Genomic DNA, 22,801 nt, shown 5'->3' on the forward strand with positions numbered 1-22,801 from the left:
GGGGGGGGGGGGGGGGGGGGGTGCGGTGCTCTTGTAAATCTCAGATAGAAACACTACTCACAAAGGTCAGAGAAACCAGCAACGCCATTCAGAGAAGCTGAGCAGCCTGTAAAGAGAATCGTACCCCTTCCTCTTTCCACCATCCCCGGAAGAACCTACAAATTTCGAAACGAATTTGTTTTTTAGACTAAATTCTAAAGCTATTTTATTTGATTTCTGGAAAATATATTGTATATAATGGGACTGGGATTATTGGAATGAAGAAATGGATAAAAGTGAGGGAGCCCTGTAGTGTACCTGTTGGGAGCAATGGAAAGCACCCACCGATGAAACAGCGAGAGATTTCTCAAATGACTCAATACGAACGTCGGTTGATCTTGTGGGTTGCCTCGAAACTTGCTGATTCGCATTGTAAATCAAAACTTCGACAAATCCCAGAGACAGCACTCCTTCGAATGCCTCTCGCACACTCCTCGAGTCAGAGCAATCTATTCGAATCGCAAACACTTGAGCCTTCTCTTCTCTGGCAATCTCATCCGCAAATCTCGATAACCTACCTGAAAAACTGAACAAAATGAGAGACAGGGATTGTAATCTCCCATTTTGAAGAGGGTAATCGATTGAGTACATACCCAAGTCTCTAGCGAGAATAGCGACGGTGTAGCCCTCGTGCGCGAACTTGCGAGCGATAGAACGGCCGAGCTTTGGGCCAACACCAACAATGGCGGCGATGCCTCGGGCAGAGCTTGAACTACCCACGTTGCGCATCCTTGGGAATTGAATGGTTAATTAGAGAAGAAAAGAAAATGGAAGAAGTAGATAAAGATGTGTGTATATGTATATATATATATATGGAAAAGAATTTGGAAGAAGTTGTTTATATAAGAAAGAAGAAGAAACAAGAGTCAATAGAATAGAAGATCTTCTCCATCGCTGTCTGAGTTCATTGGGTTTGCCTCAATTTGAAGAGACATAGTTTGGATTTGGGATTTTGGGGTTTATGGGACTGTTGGGTTTCACCTTTTCTTCTATTAAACCTTCTCCCCATTGCATCCCCTTCCATAATCATTCACCCTCCCCCTTCCCCCTCCTCCTCCTCCTCACCAAAGTCCAAATACTCTATCCATAAACAACTTCCTTTTTATATATATATATATATATATATAGTTCTTATTTTTAAATAAAATATCCCTCAAAAAATCTTTTCATAACCCCAAACAATTTAGTCTTTCAAATTTGATGTTTATTTATTTATTCAAGTCATCGTATTAATAAAAATAAAAAAATGTCTCAAATTGTTGGTTTGCGTTTTGTTTTGTGTTGTTTTATGTTTTTTAAGGTAAAGTTTTGGTGAGGGGAATAAGTTTGAAATGAGAAGAGACATTTATGTTGTACCACCACTAGGTTGGTAGTCAAAACATGTTGGACACAAATTCTTACTGGAATTTTGTAAAGTTACAGATTCTAAATTTGCTCTTCCAATACCAACAAAAAGATTATGGCTTACAAAATCACCAATGGAGTGACAGATTTAGATTCATACTACAAACGTCCTCTTAACCATTTAACTCTTAAATTATGTCAAAATCTAATTGTTGCACATGTTTTCTCAAAATGGTGACATATAGTAAATTCTATATTTTAAAATTACAGGGCCAAGTTTATATGTATAATAATAATAAAGGTATACTATTTATTTGTGTCTGTGTGTGCGCCATAGGGAGCATTAAATGATGGGATTATTGGGTTGCGAAGGGATGCGGTGGGTGAGAAAGAGGGCAGAGTTGTGATGGATCAAAACTTGTTTCACGTGGCCACTGTTTCCACCGCCAACGTGACCTCCATGCTTACCGAAACCTCCTCCAATCATTTCCGGCATCCTAAAAGCCCTCTAATTGTTTTATTTAACTTAAAACATCATGTCATATTGTTTCTGGGGAAAGATTTATTAATCGAAGAAGAAAGGGGCGGAGAGACGAATGAAGGGTGGCGCCGGCAAAGGGATGGATGCTCAAATTTCCAGAAGTGGAAGAGAGAGAATCTAAAATTAGGAAAAATAAAGAACCAAACTTGAGTTGTGTGTCAGGGTTTTGAATGCAATTCGGTGGTTCCCCCTTGTAGTGTAATATTTAGAGTTAATTGTTGTGTTATATATATTCCAAATGATACAAAAAGGAAAGGGACGCAACGTAGCAATCATATTAAATAAGATGTTTGGATGAGTCGATAAGAACTCCAGCTAGACCGCGTGCTTTGGAATTCAATAATGATTTGGAATATATTTTAAAGAGGGGAGAGAGGTAAAGGGGAAGATTCTGGAAAAATGGGATTTGATTCCATTACTTCCCTTTCTTTTAAAAGTTTTATTCCACCCCCTCCTCGCTCCCACCAACTTCCAACTCCTCCGTCTCAGTTTTCCTTCTTATTGACATTCCTAAGTTTAGGACATGACTCTATACCAACGGTCACACTATCTCCTTCAAAGTGGGAATAAATATGAAATTATTATTACTTGGAGTGAAGAGGACAATACAGGGAATAAATATGAAATTATTATTACTTGAAGAAGACAATACAAAGACAACTGAAATAATGAAGTGTTGTATTACTCAAAGAAGACAATATAGAGAGACCACCGAAATAATGATGTGTTCTAGTGTGGCCGTGTTTTACTCGGTGGATGGCTTCTATTTAAATTCAAATAAATCCTATAAATAACTCCTACAAAACACTCAACTAAAATACACTTAATAAAGATGAATAACTCAACAACCGACTAATTCAACTAGTAGCAAGTTGCACTAAATTCTGACGGACAAAACATACTCGTGTTAGTTTATGGCGATAGTTTTCACTCTTAAAAAGTGGAGTGTAGATAACGTGAGCATGTCATGTTAGGCCGTCAAGTACTAAATCTGGATACCAAATCCTGATTCGAATTCTAGGCGCTGAGGGATTCCAAAACCAACCAGTCTCGTCATATTCTTCTATCTCTTTAGTGTTTGAATCATAGCGTACCAAATAAAGAAGGAAGAACTCAGAAATGTTGCCATATATCATATCATACAGTCAATCGCAATGAAAATGCAAATGCAAATGAGGTTCATATAACTGTGTTGTGTTTGGTTGAACTCTGATTCTGAACGAGTAAATTGGAGTCTCTGGTATGCGATAAAGTTGAATTTTTTGAGGGCATTTGAGGGAAGGTAGTGGAAAGACAGATAATAAGACGACAATAAAAAGCGAGAGAGTTGAATTGTCTTTTTCAACAAATTCTATTTTCGAGCAATTTAATTCACGAAAATGAGAGGTCGGAGCAATTATTAGAGAATTAGATGAGGACAGGAAAGCCCACTCCCACTCCCAGGCCCAGCAACACCCAAGTTGCCCAATAATCCAATTCACTCGAATCAAATCAACTTTAACTACACTAAATTAACTTATAAGACCTGAGATATTATAAATAAATAAATAAATAAAATAAATAAAGTTAGTTAGTTGGTTTGTGTTTCATCATGTGTGTAACAGCAGCATTCTGAAGGTGAAATTATATGGCATTACTTGTACAATTTGTGAGACAGGCTCTCTCCCTTTCCTCTCAACGCATTTAGCTGCTTCAATTCTCAGCTCATTTGGAAGCTGCAAGCAAACCCAATCCAACAGTGATTCCATGTCCTTTGCGAAGTCAAGTAAGTACCAATCCAAAACCTTTGGGATCATCAACTTCTTGCTCCTCTTTGAAATCCCAATGGCTGCCTCCAAATACTCCCTCTTTGCTATTTCTAGCTCCTCTTCAACATTTGATCCTCTGTACACTCTCACCTTCATTCATTTCACACATGTTTTACATCAGTAAAACCCAACCTCACAACCTGAGATGTGATACTGTGGTAACAGATGTTTTAGATGGACAATGTCATATCCAAATGTGGCATACTTACCGCGGGAGACGACCAGCTTCCACAACAGAGTGCAAACGTAATCAACGGTTCAGAACATTCCAATCCGAACACGCTGCGTGCTCTCATCTCGTCGTGCTTTACTGCTTTTGGGCAGGTCTGAAGTTTATGGACCAAAATGCATCAACAACTTAGCTGTTAGCATTGGACTATTTAGAGGAGTTGGAAAGGATGGACTTACGAACTTCAGATGATAAGGAAGTCTCAAGATGAAATGCTCGATTGTTATTGCATTTAGAAGGTGTCCTCCCACAACAATTGTTGCCTGACATGACAAGAACAGTTTTGAGTTTGAATGTCGTGAACAACAACAGCCCCACCAAACAAGATGGCATACTCATTTTACCTTCTGCATCAATGTGACAACTCCTTCATGACTCTCAGGTATCCCATGCTCTAAATATGCCTAACGTCACACAATGCAGCCGTGTTAGTTTCTTGATTTAGGACTCTAATTATCAGGTAAATGAAGATTTTATAGTAACTCACGTTCATCATGCATGAATTGTAGATATTGATCCAGAAAGCTAGCTTCTCCTGATGGTTAAGACCTGCCAAGTTAACCAAGGCGAGTCTCTGGAACAAGTTTCTGTGCAGTACAATGAATAGCTTCATTCAGATAACAAAATCACCAGAAATTTTCAGGCAAGAAAACACATCTACACAACTTACTTTAGCCTATGAGTTAGATGAACTGCGCTACTTGATCGGTTGAGATCCACGGAGCTAGCTTCGATTGCACAGAGATGTCTATAGGGACCAATGTTCCTACATTTGAAATCTGAACAGACCTCATAAGGATCTTGCAACTCTGCTGATCCGTTTGAAGTTTGAGTATCTGATGAGTCCATAGCTTTGTCTTTTGATGAACTCAGTCTTATGAAAATGGAACACAAACACTTCACAATGTCCTCAGAAATTTTGTTTGGCGAGCTACTACCCTCTATATCATCAAACAAACTAGATGCATTGTCCTTTGCTTTTTCTCGATCCAATCTAAACTCCGGCTGCAAAATTGGAAGCAACTCAATGAGTTATTGAAATTTGTTTAGGTTGAAGTTAAATTCAATATGGCAACAAGCAAAAACCTGAAACTTCAAAGGACTTGAGTTCTTCTCCAAAAATTCTTGCTTGAAAGGGGACTTCTTCAATGGGCTTATAATTCTATCAACTTTCTTTTCAGGAGATGGCTTACTTTTCACAGAATTTGCATATGATTCATTCTCCTTTCCCTGCCCATCTTCTGGAAGAAACAAAAAGGAACTCGATTTCCCAGGAACATGTTTCCCATTGCCAAATCTGTTACAACAGTTTCCATTACGATCGAAGAAGTTGTCGTTCGACAATAGCTTTCGACTTGAAGAACATCTAGCCAGTGCAGGCTGCAGCTTGGCTATTGAGTTTGCAGAATTGAACTCATTTTGGCAATATGATTTCGTTCTTCGGTGCTTCGAAATTCTGGTCGATATGGGATCCATTGTGTCGGCGGAATCGACCGAATTCCTGGTGGAGGATGATACATATACAGCTTCCTGATAGAGCCCTTGTCTGAAATTTACAACCTGTTCTTCTAGCCTAACAACCTCTTCCTCTAGAACAGCTACTTCAGCAAGAAGTTCTAGTATCTGCAACAAGGAAGTAAACAGGAAATTTCAAAATTCTAAGTGTTATCAGTCCAACCCTTTTCCATTCTTTTAATGAAGAATAGAAAAACGAATGAAAAAGAGAGGATGAAATTTGCAGGTTATACTAACATAAGGAGGGAGATATGGAGGAAGACGAGGGAGAGCTCCTAGAGGTCGAGTAAAAGCTCTTTCCAATGCCTTGTGAACATTCTCTTCATGTCTGAGCTTCTTCTTCAGCTTATCAACCTGCAAATTTCAAAATTACAAATCCATCAAATAACCGACATTTTCCCTAAAATCGCAGTTGGAGAAGGACATAATTACATCTTGTAGCAATGCTATTTTTCTTTCTCTGTTCATTCTGTGCCGATTTATGATAATCCCAGGTTTGTCATTCGCCATCGTCTTGCTCCTCCCAGTTTCTAATTGCTTCACCTTCTATCAAAATTCAGGGAACAAAAAACAATCATAAAAGTTGATGAACAAAATGTGCATCAGAAAGAATAACAATGGCAGTCATTTCCATTTTCCGGATAGACAAAACAGAGGGATTCAGAAGGAATTTGATGGGCAGCTTTAAAAGCTTCAAATTGTAATCAAAGTGAAAGCCTAAAACCAAATAAATCGAAGCGCAGGCTAACTCTGTGGGGAAAGCAATCTAAAGTTGGAACAATAAGACAGCTTTCAGTGGAAAAGGAAAAAAGAGAAAGCAAAAGAAAAAGGAACAAACTAAATCCACCTTGTCATGATTATGAGCTTTGACGGTTTGAGTGCAGCCGCGGACTCTGGCATTCATCTTTTACTTTTGCTGGGAAAAGAACAGGAATTCCACCAAAAATCAATATTCCCACAACCCGAAAAACAAGGAAGCGGAAATCGAAATGAATAAAAACAGATTAAACCCAAAAGACAGCGTTTTGTACAAAATAATAGAGCGGGAAGCTCAAAAACAGAGGACCCAGAAATCGACAATCACCTGCAAAATATAGTGTGTGGTTTAGGAAAGCAATGGGTGGGTGTTGGAATCTCGAAGAGCGTGAAGGAGAAAGCTGAAGAAGATACACAAAACGACGAGGTTTGGAGCTGAAAATGTGCCTTCCAAAAGGAGAAATTACAGAAGCAACAGAACCCAACTGCAAATCACAACAAGGAACAATTGGGCAAAGGCCAAAGCATTAGTAAAAAAGGAAAAACAGGGTAAAACACAACATGATAAACTAGAGCTCAGCAATTGAAGTTGAGCAGAGCATGTTTTTGTTTAGGTGTGAATATATAAGCTTTTGAGCGCCAATGAAGAGAGAGACGGAATTGTCGGATGGGGGTTTGGCGTACAGCGTGTCGAGTGACAAAGTAGGATTGTCCGAACTGCTTTTGGTGTCCCACACCAAAGAGGAGAGAGGCCCCGCTTGTGTTTTGCATTTAACTCTCACGCTCCCATTTCAAAATCTAAGTAAACTTGACCACTTTTAGTCTCATTTCTTTAATTACTAGTATTTTCTCACGTGCACAAAAACTAAAATAATTACAATTAATGACATCATATAATTCTTCTATCAAATATTTTATTAAGTATTCATCATATAATTCTTCTATCAAATATTTTATGTTAAGTATTTACACTTCATATTTTCTCTAAATATTTTGTTTATAGACATACCTCTCACAAATTGCTATATAACATTGCTCTAAACCAAGAGTTACGTTCAGAGAAAAAAAAAAAAAAAGTTAGATTTTAGCTTTTTGATTTTAAAATATTTGCATTTGATATGATTTTTTATGTTCTTATTTTTTTTTTAAAGTTAAATGTCTACTTTTTATTTATTTATTTATTTTAGTACAACTTCTTTTTTTTTTTTTTTTAATTGACAGCCATGATAGTCTAAATGTATAAAATTTGTGTTTATTCAAGCAAAGAATTTTGAAGTTTTTTTTTTATAAAAAAAATGAACAAATGAGAGAGTGATAATCAAGTTTTGATCTTAATTAAGATAGCTTAGATCAAACAAACTTCAATTGTCTTTCAAGGGTTTTTTTTTTTTTTTAAAAAAAAGAAACTTTTCCTTGAAAAATGTACTTTAAATAAAACAAAATAAATATTAAAGTGCATTTTGAAAGGAATGACAAAAGGAGGATAATTTTTGGTACATCAAAAAACGTGAACAAGTTTTTTGGTTAATTGAATTGTTACAAAAGTGGTAGGCGTAAATCCCTTTAGTCGTACACGAGATTCAAAGAGGTCAATGGTCAATTTTTTTAAATAATAATCCTGTTTTTTTTTTTAAAAAAAAATGGACTCTACCTTCATTTTAGTCCATTAATTTAAATAGTATATTTCTTCGTGCAATGTAGGCCCAATCACAGCACTTCAAAGCCAATTATATAAATAATACGTTTAGGCACCAGATTTCGTACTATTTTTGAAAATGTTTCTTATTAATAAAGATATTGTCTCTCACTTATAAATATACGATCTTTCCCTTAAATTATATGGGATTCTAACAATCTTCCATACGTTACATAATATTGAAAAAGAATGTGATCCCAGATTTATTATCGTCACATCACAAATACAAATAATATAGGTTGGGAGTAGCCGAAAGAAAAAGTAAACCAGTATGTTCTGTTCCTTTGCCATTGGAGGATTCAAAAGGAAAATAGGTTAACATATAGTTTTGGTATTTTACATTTTTAGAGGGACATGCATTTATAATTCGTTACGAACTTTTTTTAAAAAATTAATTTTAAGTAACACTGTTAATTCGTAAATTCTTTTGGTATTATTTTCTACTTTTCCATAAAAATCAGAACTTAAAAAATATATATATATATATATATACACTCATAAAGATGAGTGGAGTGTTATGACCTACACTCGTAAAAATAAGTTGGGTGTTATTGACTTACACTCGTACAAGCCAAGTTGGATGTGATTGACATACACTCGTAAAAGACAAGTTAGATGTGATTGACATGACTCTCCAATTTGAGGAGGAAGATTAAAATATAATATTTAGAGAATATATTATAATAATTAGTTATGGAATATATTTTAGAGATTCGTAGTCAATTAATTTTTTTTGGTATGATTTGATCAATCGTATATTTTATTTTATTCTTAAAATTTAGTTGTTTATATTTTCCTATTTTTAAGGTATGAGTTGGAGTAGCTTGTATCCTATTTAAAAGGTTATGAATATCAATGAAAATTGCACTCTTTCATCCCAATTCTATTTCTCATTCTCAACGTGCTATCATAGCTAATTTTGAAAAATGAGAAATAGAATTGGAATTGAAATGTGTAATCTTCTTTTGTATTCACAACCATTTAAATAGGATACAAGCTAGCAATTAATACCTAAAAATAAGTAAAATATAAATTAACTAAACGTGAATAAAATAAAATATACGAAGTCATAAAAGAAAAAATATTGACTAATTACAAATATCTAAGATGTATTCCATAACTAATTATTATAATACATTCTCCAAATATTATATCTTACTACTCTCCTTCGAGTTGGAGAGTATTTGTCAATCACATCTAATTTGTTTTTACGAGTGTAGGTCAATAACATCAAACTTGTCTTTACGAGTGTAGGTCAATAACACCCAACTTGTCTTTAAGAGTGTAGGTCAATAACACCCAACTTGTCTTTAAGAAGAGAGTGTAGTAGAATGATTGAGAATATATGTACCCAATTCAAAATCCATATTAAGATTAAGATTAGGAGGCTACCTGTTAATAATGGAATCTGGATAGCTGGCCACATCATCTTGATAGTGAACGTGTTCTTGATTTCATTGTTGAGAGGAAAAAAATATTGATGACTTGCGGTGCTAAATCAGAGACAGTCGCTATAGAGACCAACAATTAACACTTTCGAGATGTGGGCTTAAAAGGATGATATATCTTGTGGAAGGATGATATGTAACCCAATTCATCTGTCGTCCTCCGTTCTGATTTCTATCACTTTTCTTCAGTTATTCCTCTTTTCTTGCTCTGAAAGATTCTTCTGACATGATGAACTAGTAGGTCTTAGTTTGGATAGAAATTGAGTCTAAAACAAAGTCATGACAGAAAAATCATTCCTTAAACACGGTTGGTTTGCGGAATAGTGTATTTAGATTTTGGAAAGTGATGGTATAGTGGGAATTGTAGGTTTGCGGAATAGGTGTATATCAAAGTTATTGAATTTGAAAACAAGTGGGATACCAATAAAAGCTAGTGGGACTATTGCAATAGTAGTGGTAATGCTAGGCTCACAAACTTGCGACTTGCGGTGATGTATGGATTAGTCGGGGACTGTAATTTGTGACTTGAGGACTAGTAGTGGTTGCTTAAGGTTTGGAAGCCGTTAAAAGCAGGAAGTTGTGGTTGTTGTGATACTCAATTGGATTTATTACGATGAAACTTATCACGATAGATGATCGGCGGCTGTAAAGCTTCACTGATTGAGTTAGGATTTGGCTTTAAACTCTATACAGATTAAAAATGAGAAATAGAATTGGGATCTAAAGGTGTAGTCTTCATTCATATTCACCTATTTTAAATAAGATAGAAGCTATCGACTAATATCTAAAATAAAGAAAATAAAAATTAACTAAATCTTGATAATAAAATAAAATATAGTATTAATCAAATCAATAAAAAAAAATTAACTAATTACAAATATACCAAATATATTCTATAACTAATTATTATAATATATTTTCTAAATATTATATAATTTTAACCGGAACAAACATTTATAATTAACTTTTTAAAAAAAAAAAATTTAAATAACACTGTTAATTCCTAAATTCTTTTGTATTATTTTCTGCTTTTCAATAAAAATCAAAAGTTGAAAAAAACAAAAACTTAAAAGTTATATTACTAATTTTGAAAAAAGAACATAATATGTTAGGATAGTACAAATTTTATTTGTTTTCTTCTTTCAAATTTTGTTTCTACAAAGGACGCATTTAGGACCACTTGAAGTTAATCCTCCTTAGAATAACCTGCACATGTGAATCTTTCTTCTTCTTCTTCTCTTTTTTCAAAGATTATATTATACAAATTGGCATAAAGCACAAGCAGAGAAGAACGCTAGGGGAGAACATATCAACAACAAAACTCAACACAACATAACATATCTTATATCTCATGGAGAATAGAAGTCCATGACCACCCTAATAGATAATATCCTCAACACGAGGAGCATTGGACAAAAATACTTGACTAGACTACTTGCAAGTAAGAGGCCGGGGTTAAGAACTACGAATTTAAAGGTTATGCTCGCATCAAAGATGATAAATTGGCGCATACTTAACTACACTCTAAATCTAATGACATAATCAAATCTATCTCTCCCTAGACAAGAAATAGATCAAATGGATAGAACGACCTAGAAAGCCTTCTGGGGTCGGTAAAACTTACCATAATTAAGAAGATAAATCAAAAAGGGAAAAGTTTGCCCATTTGTATTCCGTTTGTGGTTAGTTAACTAGTAATTTAGGTTTAGAGAAAAAAAAAAAAAGTTAATATCAAAACTAATTTAGAATATATTTTCGTTTTGCACAATTCATCCATACAAAAAATAATAACTAAAATTGAAAAGTACAAAAGAAACATATTTGGTTGTGAATGCAACGAACGTGAGAAGTGATGCCAAAAGCAAAGCTAAAGCAAGCACATCATGAATCACGACAATTTTTTATTTTTTTATTATTTTTTTTCTATTTCAGAAAAAAGATTCCTCTCCGTTCTTTTTCTTTCCTCTCCACTTGAATGTTCTTCATTCTTTCTTGCATTTCAAGTGTACTTCAAATAATTCACTATCATCTAGAGACGTTTCCTTATTTACAACTTTACCATTAAGGCCCCAATAGAAATTGCTAAGCATACCCATCATGGGCCCAAGCCCTGTCTATGGGCGGGCTGTATCTGTGGTCCAATGGACACCCTTTCTTTCAACTGGCCCACTTAGAGGCCCTACACCCCCCAAAACCCAACTTAACTACACAAGCAAGCACCCTTTCTTTCATCGGGGTTAGTCTGCAACCACCCTTACGAGAGATTTGTGATCCTATAATATAGATCACGCCATTGAATTGCAATGATTATGAAAGAAGAAACGCTGCTCGTCTACTACACCTGGGCTTTGTTTGGAACAACCGAAACGAGATGGCAAGCAAAACTATTCTCAAAAGCCACCCAATTTTTTGTTTTTTTGTTTTTTTATATTAATTGATCAAACTTCAGGATGATACTGATAAAAAGAACTCCCTGACATTGGCTGGGACTTGGCAACGAGAGTTTGGGGACTCGTTTCAAAAAAGCTATCAGAGTCCCTTTCTATGGATCTGGGGATGATCATGGAAGGCGCATCCTTTGATTTGTTAATCAAATGAAGTCCAGAGAAGTGATCACCCCAGATATCATATTTGTATTTATCCTGAATCCTACACTTACCTTCCCCATCTAAACTACCTTTTTGGTTGAAGAGTTTTGAGCCAGGAGCTCGAGCATGCGGTGCAATTTTTGAGGTTGGAGCAACAAGAGAGGAGCATATGACATTTGGGAGAGGCCTCCCAGCAGATGGAAAAGTGGCTGAAGGCGGCAAAATTGGTTTACTGTAACTCTTCCTTGAGGGAGATGAAGCCAAGTTGTCAATGCAATTCTTCATATTAACTTCAGGTGGTTTCAGCGCATTGGTGACACAAGTAGGGGCAGACGGTGATGCCTTGTGACATTGGGTTTTGTCATCCACCTGAGCAGAAAAGAGAGTCCTCGCCTCAATGGACTGGTTCACATCAGGAGACATACCCCATACACGTTTCGGTGAACCAGATGCAGTGGGAGACAAGGGGGACGAAGGCGTAGAATTACCACTTTGACTACTGGAAACTTCAACTAGACCACCTAATTTTATGCCACCTCCCTTTTTCTTCTTTCGCCGCCTCCCCCTCTCCATATCAGTTTTCACTGTCAGGTAATTTGGTTGAGATGCTTCCGCGGCATCAGAATTCACAATTACAAGAGATTTTGCCTGCATGGATGAATGTGGTGTTCCTTCTCCTTCAAAAACAGACCAAACACTGCTTTTCTCACTAGGATGCACAGAACAAGTCTTTTCTACACCCCTTGTGGAACTCCATATGCATAAGTCCAGAAAGCCCAAAGAGATCATATGCGCCAAATTCCAACAGAAGAACAAGAACATTACAGGAGCAATTAGGAGAACAGCAAAAGAGAATTTCTTCAGTCGTGTCCACAACACTGATTTTCTGCAATTATTGAGCATATAGAAGGGAAGACTGGCCTTCATGGGTATTACAAGAATACCATTAGCCAAGGCCAGTTCAAGATCTCTATACACTACAGCGGAAGAAAGATCAGTCTGGTATGATATGGTAAGTTTTTTTGACTCTCCAGGTTCAAGGGAAAATTCTTTACAATTATGTACTAGGAAACCATCTGATGCACACTCTGAACCTGATATTTTAGTCTTCTTGAATTCCAAAGGAAAGTCGCCAGTGTTCTTAGCATACAACTCTTTAGATAATGACATTGTACAGGCATGGCTAACCTCTTCCACACGGAATGACCTTTCTGAAGGGGAGATGTTGAGCAAAATTGGGCATTCAAGCTCAAACTCTATACCCTTAACAGGCTTTGAACCCTTAAGAAGAAGCAGAGAAGATGAACCCCCGTATCCTCTCAACGACAACCATTCTACACCAGATAGATTATTTCTTACTAAAACTGAACTTCGGAAGTGACATCCATCAGAAGGGTAAAAGATTATTGGCCCAAAAAGCACATTCCCATAAGGATGAACATAAGCCTCCGTAACAGCATTCTCTGCTAGTGAAAAACCATACTTCTTCGGCATAGTAGAGCCATTGTGAATCAAACCACCAGATGGGTGGATGACAAATCCTTCGGGTTCTCTGCATTCATCAGTAATTTCACCGGAATTAATAATTAGCTGCATTACAACCGGCCACTTGCTTGGATTTTTTACAGTAATCCACTTAGTAGAATGACTTCCAGCCTCGACCATGGGAAATAATACCTCGTGCTCATCAAGCACAGACATGGACCTTCTGGTCCCCATGGAAACCCAATTTTCAAGCACCAATTCATCTGCTTCTACCCTCTCCACAGCCTTAAATTCAAAGAAGCATCTTGGTCAGTTATACAAGTATATACAATCAATGCATGAACGTGTATAATATGGATGGAAGGGGAGAAAGGAAAGGACAATATCTCATGCTAAGTTAAAAAAAAAAAGATTTCGAATTTATAATCCTTGCACATTTGCCTATCAAAATCAAAGTCGTTCGTAGGTCTCGGCTACCAAGCTTCACAATTGCCACCCATTATAAGTGAAACAAGGATGAAATAAAGTTGAAGACCAAAATACAGACTAAGAAAAAAGTTGAAACTGCAAAAACCATGACGTTAAGTCAGAAAGCTACATGAGAAGATGGGTGTTTGTACGAAAGTATATTCAGCCAATAAAGAAAGTGGAGGTGCAAGAAACTTCAACTCAAATTAATTGAAAAGGCATTCTATGAATTTAAAATTACAGCTTTTGATTTTACAGTATCCTACAGAAATATTCAAAAAGTGAAATGCAATAAAAATGCACAAGTAAGGAGTGCAGTCATACCAGCAACTATACTATTGGATGAACATGAGAAAAGTACGCTAGTAAGAAACAAATTTTATCCTTCAATGAATGACAACAATCTCCCAACATACAAACTATAATACTTATAAATTTGTTTAAGGAAAAATGTACCTCGATTTCTGATTCTAAACGCACATGATTAGCCAAAGACTCTGTTCTTACATTACCAGATGTGATGTGTTCATTTTGCTTTCCATCTTCCATGAAAGAGTACTTCCAGTATTCTGAACATTGAAGGAATATATCCTTGCAAGGAATTTCAATATGAGAACTAGTTGACTCATTTGTTGACACAAGTAATTTACAATTACTATACACATTGAAACTTTCAGGTGAAGCCTTGTGAAAGTGAGCATCTTGCTCATTACAGGCAATCAAAGCAACTTGTGTGACAGTTCCAGGGAAAAGTAGCAAGCCTTCCAAGCTTTTGAACTTAAGAACCTTGCTTTCAGCCACTTCAATAATCTTAAGAACACTAAGCAAGTGAGAAGCACTGTTCTTCAGAGCAATGGCAACAAAAACATTTCCACGGTATAATAAAGGCTCAAAAGATGCAAATACAGACCCTTTATGATCATCATCGATTGACCCCCCTTCAAGTTCAGCTTCAAGAGGGACCACAATTACATCGGGCTTATCCTGTGAAGGCCTAAATAACTGCAGCCAAAATGTGCCAATGATTGTCCCTCCACGTTCAAATGACAAATCCATTTCCATAATAGTTTCATTGCTGTGAGGATCTATCTTCCACTGTTTGTTCGGTCTCATAGACAACAATGGTGAGCCCATATGACCATGATGGACAACCAAGCCTTCTTTCTTAATTGATGGCTTTGGCTCATCAAATACCTGATACCTATCTACTCTACAAACAGCTTCTGTATGGTGACATTTATCCTCTTTGAAAACTGATATCCATCCTGTTAATTCCTCAACATAGAGAACATCATCAAAGGGATTGAATAAAGACAAATTTTTAGTCCATCTCCCACTTGAGTGTATATTTAGGCTTAACAAAGGCTGGATTCCATAAGGTGACTGAATGGCAAAGCCTTTAGCCGGGATCAAAAAACCACCCAAACTTGTCTGCAAAATCAGATGGGCAGAGGACAAGCCCAAATATTTTGGGTAGAAAACAAAGTAAATAGAGACTGATTCACCAGGTCCTATTAAAGCCTCTTTAAAATTGCAAGAGTAGAACTGTGAGTCAGTGCTGAATGGTTCATAGATATGTAAAATACTTTGGTTGCACGTATTCATCACAGTTAGTGACGCTAAAGAAGGTAAGTATAAAAACTTATGTCCCCAGTCCAATTCAGTGGGACTAAGATCCACGTAGGGAGATAAACTATCTGAAAAATATGAATTTGTAACAACACGATCTTTCTTTTGTGTAGAACTTGGGCTTTTCTGGTAATGAGGATCCCCTCTACATGTAGAAAGATCAAATTTAGTACCGCTATCATGTTTTTGTATGGAAGACAGCTCATTAACACCCTGTCTTGAGTTTAGAGAACATGAAATTATGCCACCTTCAAACAATTCAAACACACCATAATCTGATGACTGGCTTTTGTTTGCAGCCAACTCGTCGTCTTGAGTCGATCCAACGGGTGGTGGTGTACCATCAAACTGACCCAAAGACACTTCTACACCCATCCGTTTCTCATGAAATGTAAAGTCAGGCAGCGTTGAAGGAAAGCAAAAAAAACGACTGTCAGAACAAACACTTTCAAAACTCGAGTGGGTTGTTGGATTGGTGCCTGAGCGAATATCTGCAGGAAAGGTGCTATGGATGCCATTGGCAGGATTATTCATGTAGTATCCAGCGTCTTCATTTGACAATGATTGCAGCTCAGAAATGATGCATGGTCCACATGTAGCATGGTAAAAAAAAGCACGAGACAGAACTAGAATAAAAATGATTGCCCTGGCAAAGTTTGGAAAAAACAGTCCCCTGAAAAGACCAGAAGGGTGCATTCCAGTCATTCGGATAGTTTTGCTCAGACCAACATAAACAAAAAGTACAGGAAAGTCTGTTAACAACAAAAATCAGACACAATAAATTGAAAAGGTACAGTCAGATGAGCTGCTTGAAAATGCAGAGAAGAGCATACAGAAGAATTCACGGAAAATGTCTACGTATGTCCAAGACTAGCGGTTTTTGAACATGATGGTCAACAATATCCAACAGCAGCTATAATGACAGAAAAAAATCTGATCACCTTGATTTTTCTTCTTCAAGTTAGATGAAAAGTGTATTTAACAACAAGCTTTAAAACACTCGATGATTTGATTCCGAATATCATGGAGACGGTTCTAATTTGAACCGCGAAGAGATTGGATTAGACCTCAAATAAGATTAGCATACCCATTAAGAAATTGATAGGCCCCAAAAGGCAATTAACACCGGCAGAAACAATCGGAGCCAAAACCACCAAGCCAACTTATCACCCAAACCATTCTTAAGCTCGGAACAAGGTCAGATGAAAAATACGTGCACAAAATGATTAAAACTCCACAGAGAAGCATTCGGAAGCAACAAAAGCAATCGCAAAACAACACGGCAGTAAAATGGATACGACGTTCCAAGAAAAACAGTGACAAATTGGAATAACCAGAGAAAGGAAATGAAATCGAACTGATAACTGAACAATCCCTTTTCCCAGTTTGTGAGAACATCGGAAGTGAAGCAGGAGGATGACATAAAAGAAGGAAAAATAAAGCGGTAGTAACAGTAGTAGAAGTAAAAGAAGAAGAGTGAGCTGAAAAGGATGATGAAAGCCGAAAGTTTACCGGGGAAAAGAGAGTGAGAGCTGGGTTGGAGCTCTGGCATTTAGGACTTGAAACTCCATGAAGAAGCACAGAGAAATAACATCTAAGTTCCGACGGAAGGAACTGTTCTTCTTAGGGTTTTGGTTCGAAATTGCGTTGGGTTTCTTCTTCTCGGCGTTCAACACCTGATAAACCGAACACCAAACGGAAGGCTCCCGGCGAAAACAGGAAAAAAAGGAGATGAAAAAAAAAAAAAAAAAAAAAAAAAGTGTAAAGGTGAAAATTAGCCTTTGTTTGATCGAAATTACAGAAACGCCCCCATGACTCCGCCCAATGATTCACGGCGTCGCTTGCTGCCCGAATCAATTTTGGTCTGTCTGGCTGGCAAATTTAGACACCCATTTTTTTGGATGATTAAAATTTAAAATTTAAAATTTAAAATTTTGATTTGTAATCTTTGACCCCACAAGTGTTTTGGAAAAGGGAATTAATTCAAATTTGTTGGGACTTCAATTAAATGCATTCCTTAGATCAGTATTGGGTGAAAATCAAAGGGGGAAGTTTGTTGGGTAATTTACTGTATAATTTAATGAGAACAAGAAGAAAGAATCATACCCAAATGTAGTCCAATGATTATTAATTACATTTACTAGTTTCCTTTTACATTACTAGATATAAAAGAATTTGATTCATCCTATATCAATTTACCAAAAGTCACTTGAATCCAATTATAACAAAAAGTTCAAAATTAGCGGTCTAAAATTACATTGATTTTCTATCGTTCCTTCTTAGTATGAATAGGTCCTATAAAATCTTTATAAAACTAACCTAATCAACGTGGTATATATATTGTTGATTCCTAAAAGTTATTTTGATGGCAATTATTAACCATTAACAATATAATGATATCTATATATAATAATAATAAGTATCTATCCAAAACAATTCTTACAATTCCTCTCTACAATAATTTAGTATAGATTAACATCCAAATTGAATTAGTTATATACATCCATAATGAATTGACTTTTGCGATTAAGCACATGAGAACCACACGCATTTAGCTGGTTGATGTGTTCTAATTTTTGTATCGTCGTCATGAAGGGTAGTTTCGATAAAGCTCAAATTGTCTTCCACATGTACACGCATCTTGCTCGAGGAAAAAGGTGTTAAAACTGTAATGTGTTTTATTTATTTATTTTCTGAAACAGGAGTGTTTTGTTTTTATAAGCTCCAAGAGATTTGTATTCATAAAATAATGGGTGGGCAGAAGTAGGGCCAGCAAGGAAGCATGTATACACCAGGCTTACATGCTTGGTACTTTTTTGTTTTCTTACAGAAAAAGAAAAGTAGTTTTGTTTTTGTTTCTTTATAAGAAAAAGAAAAACACATCTACCTCTATCCTCCTCTATTTTAGGTCGTTAAACATTATAGCATGCCACCAATAACGGCGGCGGTCTCACAGTCCCCTAGATTCGTGTGTCCAAATTTGGGAATCTGAGTGAGTTAAGAGGGAGGCGGGCAGGAGCGTTGGATTTGAGGGTGGTGTAATTCCATGGTTTGCATGAACAGAAGAGTGGGATCGACAGGGCGGACTTCACGCTCCTTTGTTTCTTCACTTAATTCCCTATTTTCCTCCTCCTTTCATTCACTCATTCCTCCCTCCCTTCTCAGATTTCATTTAAAAATCAACTATTCAAAAAATTTCTTACTCCTGTCCAACAAATGTTGGGCTTGGGCCTTCCTTCCCTCCACTACGAATGAACTATGAAGAAAGGGCAGGGAATCCATAATCTTGGATGGGGAATCTATGAAGATATGGTTTTTTTCGATGATTCTTGTTTTCTTTTGAAAAGAAAAAAAGAATTCTTATATGTTCATTAATGCATTCATCATAAATAGAAATAATAATTTATTGAAAATGATTATTTAAACCTTATTTAAAATAATTTTAATTAAGCCACAAATTGTGATGGTTATAAGAGTTTTGGCAGGAAAGTAGGCAGCACAAAAATGTGATCTCATATTCTGATCAAAAGCATATGGCATATCAATCTAATTAATCAAATCCAGCCCCCCTCCCAAATAAATAACTAATAAAATAAAACTCTTTGATGGAATCTCATCTTACTTTTACTTAATCTGATGAGACTCTTCGCTGCCCATTATTTAGCTTTTCCCTCTCTTATTTTGATTCCCAATTCTCTCTTTTTCCAAAACATATGGATGTGAGTACGGGAATTTTATTATTATTATTACTACTATTATTATTATTTCCAAAACAATGTTTTAATTATTATATTAGTAGATGGGTTTGTTTAAATCTCACAATTATTCTAAGAATATAAATGGGGGAGGGAGTAAGATTGGAATTATGAATTAACTCAACATTAATTCAAATTAATTAGGCATTCAATGGATATATATAGGTAGGATATTGTGTTGGCGAACCTAGGGAATGTGACCTTTATTTATTTAATTATAATTAATTAATTAATTTAGACATAGCTTTGCTCAAGGAACGTAAGCCTTTCCTATATTTTACCTGCAACCAAAAGGTGATGGGAATAAGATTCTAAACCCATTCGCTTTATTCATCAACCACCATCCACTCATTGTAATCCATCTCAACCTATTCATTTTCAACTTATTCTAGTTTCTAAATCATAACCTTGTCTTATTTTTTTCAAAAAAATATAGGTTTTCATTAACATATTCCCTAAATCAAACGAGGATTCGATATTGATAATAATGTTCGACTAATTGTGAAAATATCAGACACTAAGTATGAAAATAAGAAATGATTTATGAAAAGAAAAAGGGAAATATTGTGAAGATGAGTTTATGAAGCATAGTTTATTCTGTAAGATAGGCGCTGGAATAATAGCCATCTAATGTTGAGGATCCATACACCCAACATAGAATATCATGCAACTTTATTACACCAATGGACAATATTATATATTGGGTGAACAAAAATAGTGGTGTTTTGTAGGAAGAGTCCCAAGAGGCCTTTTATATTCACTTTGTTTCCTTTCCCAATCAAAAGAATCATTCCACATTATGAGCTATCCAATCATTTCAGATATGATAAGTTTTAACTCACATATTGCCTCAACTCAATACCTCCCCTCAGCCATTTATTTGGCAATGTTTAATAAAACCACCTACCTAACCTTCTCATAACTTTTTTTTTTTTTTTTTTTAATGAAGATGAAATTGAAATTAAAAGGGAAATGTATATGTTTTATTTATTTATACACACGCCCAAAAGAAAAAAAAAGAAAAAAAAAAACACAGCACATGCTTCAACTTGCATGTTTTACGATCAAATTTCACGAGATGTGTCTTATTTGGTGGGGCCAAAACCCTTATTGTACCATGAAATGAAATAATTAAGCATCTTCAAACAAAAAGGAAAAGGAAGAAAAAGAATAAAAATAAGATTCTAGATTCACTCTTGGATTTGTTGTCTTTACCCTCCATTTTAAAATAATTATTATTCTATATACATACCTATTTAACTCCGAATAAAGAAAGAGATTAAAAAATGTAGTAGTAAATTCTATTGAGTAACTTATGATATATATTATAATATGTTGAATTATATTCAAATTGTTATGAGATATGTTTGTTTATTACATAAGTTAATGAACTCAAAATTGGGAGTGGACCATTAGGGGTGTGCCTATGCCTACTTAAACTAACTTAACCACCATTATTCAATAAAAAAGCAACCTTTAAATTTATTTATTTTTTTCTCGATCACTACCTAACCTCCTACCATTTTCCTCCACTTCCATTTTTTAAAATTGTTCCTTACATCCTTTTAAGATTCAATGACTTTATTTTTAAATCCATAACATTATTATAGTAACTCATACACTCCCAATCATTTTCAAACTTCTTTTGTTTGTTTTTTTCTACCAACAAAGATGTTCATTTGTAACATAATTATTAAAAATATGTTTTATTTTAAAAAATAGGATACTGGAATTGATATAACAAATAAACAACACTTTTGGATCTATTGATGTTGTTTTTAATTCAAAACCTACCATTTTATTTCCTCTCCATTTCTTCAATAATCATCATCAAAATTATAAGTCAAATATTAAAGAATGGGCGGTGTTAAAAGAATATATTGGACGGCTTACATTTATTATAAAACCTACTATTTAAGTTTTTATTCTCGTAAATGGTTTAAGATTTATAGCATTTTGTTCTTAATTTTTTGGTTCTTAATCAAGAGAGCGACCTCCGAATGGGCGCATAATGGACAATTAAATTACAACCGAAGGAAGAATAATAAAGATAAATACCATTTAATTAAGCGCACAATAATTTCTTGTGATTTATGAAAAACAACACATCTTTAAGTCACAACTTTACAAGCAAATGCTTTTTTTCTTTTTTTTTTTTTTGTTGAATCTAAAATTTAGCGCACAGAATCAGAAGCCTTTCAGTTGTTGATATGATGGCCAACTCCAGGACTGTGCCCAGGCGATGTGGGACGGAAGTCTTGAGGTTGTTCTGCTTTGCTCGTCTTAAATTCTTGACGATTTCCGGCCAAACCCACATCGCCGGGGGCCGCCTTCTTTCCACCGAGATTAACCGCCGGCGGATTGATGAATTTCGTGCATTTTTTGCATCTTGAGGACTTGAGATGCCGACATTCTACGTAAACAACCTCATGGCTTAAACATAAAATCAAAAAAAGAATAAAAACACAAACCCCAGAAAGCCTTTGAGTTGTCTTCATCGTTTATGTCTCGAGAGAGAAAAAGAAAAGAGAGAGAGAAGCTTGGTGTGGAAGTTGAAGGGAAGATTTTTGTGTACTCAGAAAGCGTTGAACCTAACGTTCTATATATATATGTGGTGAATTGGGAATTGGAGTATATGGGTTTGTAATTTGTTGTATAAAGTAATGGGTTATTTAAAAAAAAAAAAAAAAAAAGGAGAGAGAAATAGTAATATGAATGGTTTATACTTTATACATGTAGCACTTTAGGTGTGTTTAGTTGTCGATATTCGCCCCTCTCCCCCGTGGCCCATATCTTCTAACCTTTTTGGGTCACTTTTTGAATTAATAATGCAATGTTTAAAAATATAATAAGGTGTTGGAGCTCTAAAGTTTAGGGTAGGGTAGTACGAAGTAGGTAGGTAGGGTTAGGGTTTCAGAGATTTTTCCAAAGCTTTTGGACCCTCTCCTTCAGTTTCCAAGGTACATGTTTTAACCTTTCGAAAGGGTGTAGGGCTATATTACAAAGTGTCCTTCCCCCACTATTCCACGTGCACCCTCTTCCACTTCCAACAACATTCCCACTATCTTCTCCTTCAATTTTCTGCCGTTCATTGGTTTACACTCTCAATTTTATTGTAAATTTTCATAATGTTCTTCATGATCATAATATTTAAAGGGTACCCTAATGCGTCTTTGTTAGTGGGTCTGTGGACTATTTAAGTATCCTTATTGGGATAGTGGAAATTATTCTATATATATATATAACATAAGCTTGCAAGCAGTGCATGAGTTATATTTTAATTTAATGTCTGGATTCATTGAAGTAAAATGAAATAAGAGCACCAAAACCCCACGCCCCGAAATCTTGAAGAAGAATGAACCTTGCAAAAAGGAGAAAAGGGTTTAATCAATCTATTCAATTAAATGACTGAATGATGCCTAGCCTACCCATTTCATTTCATCAATTGAATGATGCTGAAAAGAGAGAAAAAAATTAACTAAAAAAAAAAAAAAAAAAAA

The 22,801-nt window shown here is 35.5% G+C and overlaps 3 protein-coding genes across 3 annotated transcripts in view; all 3 read right to left on the bottom strand.

Moving 5' to 3' along the window:
* The window catches only part of LOC111463140 (NADP-dependent 3-hydroxy acid dehydrogenase YdfG), a 2,670-nt gene extending 1,593 nt beyond the window's left edge, over positions 1-1,077 (bottom strand). Inside the window, exons 1-3 of the mRNA XM_023106973.1 lie at positions 633-1,077; positions 298-557; positions 62-155 (exon numbers count right to left, since the gene is read on the bottom strand). Coding sequence (XP_022962741.1) covers positions 62-155; positions 298-557; positions 633-768 — 490 coding nt within the window. The 5' untranslated portion in view covers positions 769-1,077. The remainder of the gene's footprint in view (positions 1-61; positions 156-297; positions 558-632) is intronic.
* Positions 1,078-3,435: 2,358 nt separating this feature from the next.
* LOC111463053 lies at positions 3,436-6,928 on the bottom strand. Its single transcript, XM_023106867.1, has 12 exons — positions 6,794-6,928; positions 6,561-6,717; positions 6,324-6,392; positions 5,909-6,022; positions 5,714-5,830; positions 5,048-5,584; positions 4,632-4,966; positions 4,449-4,548; positions 4,306-4,365; positions 4,141-4,224; positions 3,942-4,058; positions 3,436-3,822 (listed from the first exon to the last, which is right to left on the bottom strand). The coding sequence occupies exons 3-12, from the start codon at positions 6,378-6,380 to the stop codon at positions 3,514-3,516; spliced, it is 1,830 nt and encodes a 609-aa protein (XP_022962635.1). The 5' UTR covers positions 6,381-6,392; positions 6,561-6,717; positions 6,794-6,928; the 3' UTR covers positions 3,436-3,513.
* A 4,853-nt stretch (positions 6,929-11,781) lies between these two features.
* LOC111463550 lies at positions 11,782-17,321 on the bottom strand. The gene is made up of 3 exons (XM_023107526.1): positions 17,059-17,321; positions 14,374-16,219; positions 11,782-13,734 (listed from the first exon to the last, which is right to left on the bottom strand). Exons 1-3 carry the CDS (start codon positions 17,115-17,117, stop codon positions 11,815-11,817), a joined length of 3,825 nt encoding a protein of 1,274 aa, XP_022963294.1. The 5' UTR covers positions 17,118-17,321; the 3' UTR covers positions 11,782-11,814.
* Positions 17,322-22,801: the final 5,480 nt, after the last annotated feature.

The sequence above is a fragment of the Cucurbita moschata genome, unplaced genomic scaffold, assembly GCF_002738365.1.
Source record: "Cucurbita moschata cultivar Rifu unplaced genomic scaffold, Cmos_1.0 Cmo_Scf00028, whole genome shotgun sequence".
Classification (NCBI taxonomy): domain Eukaryota; kingdom Viridiplantae; phylum Streptophyta; class Magnoliopsida; order Cucurbitales; family Cucurbitaceae; genus Cucurbita; species Cucurbita moschata.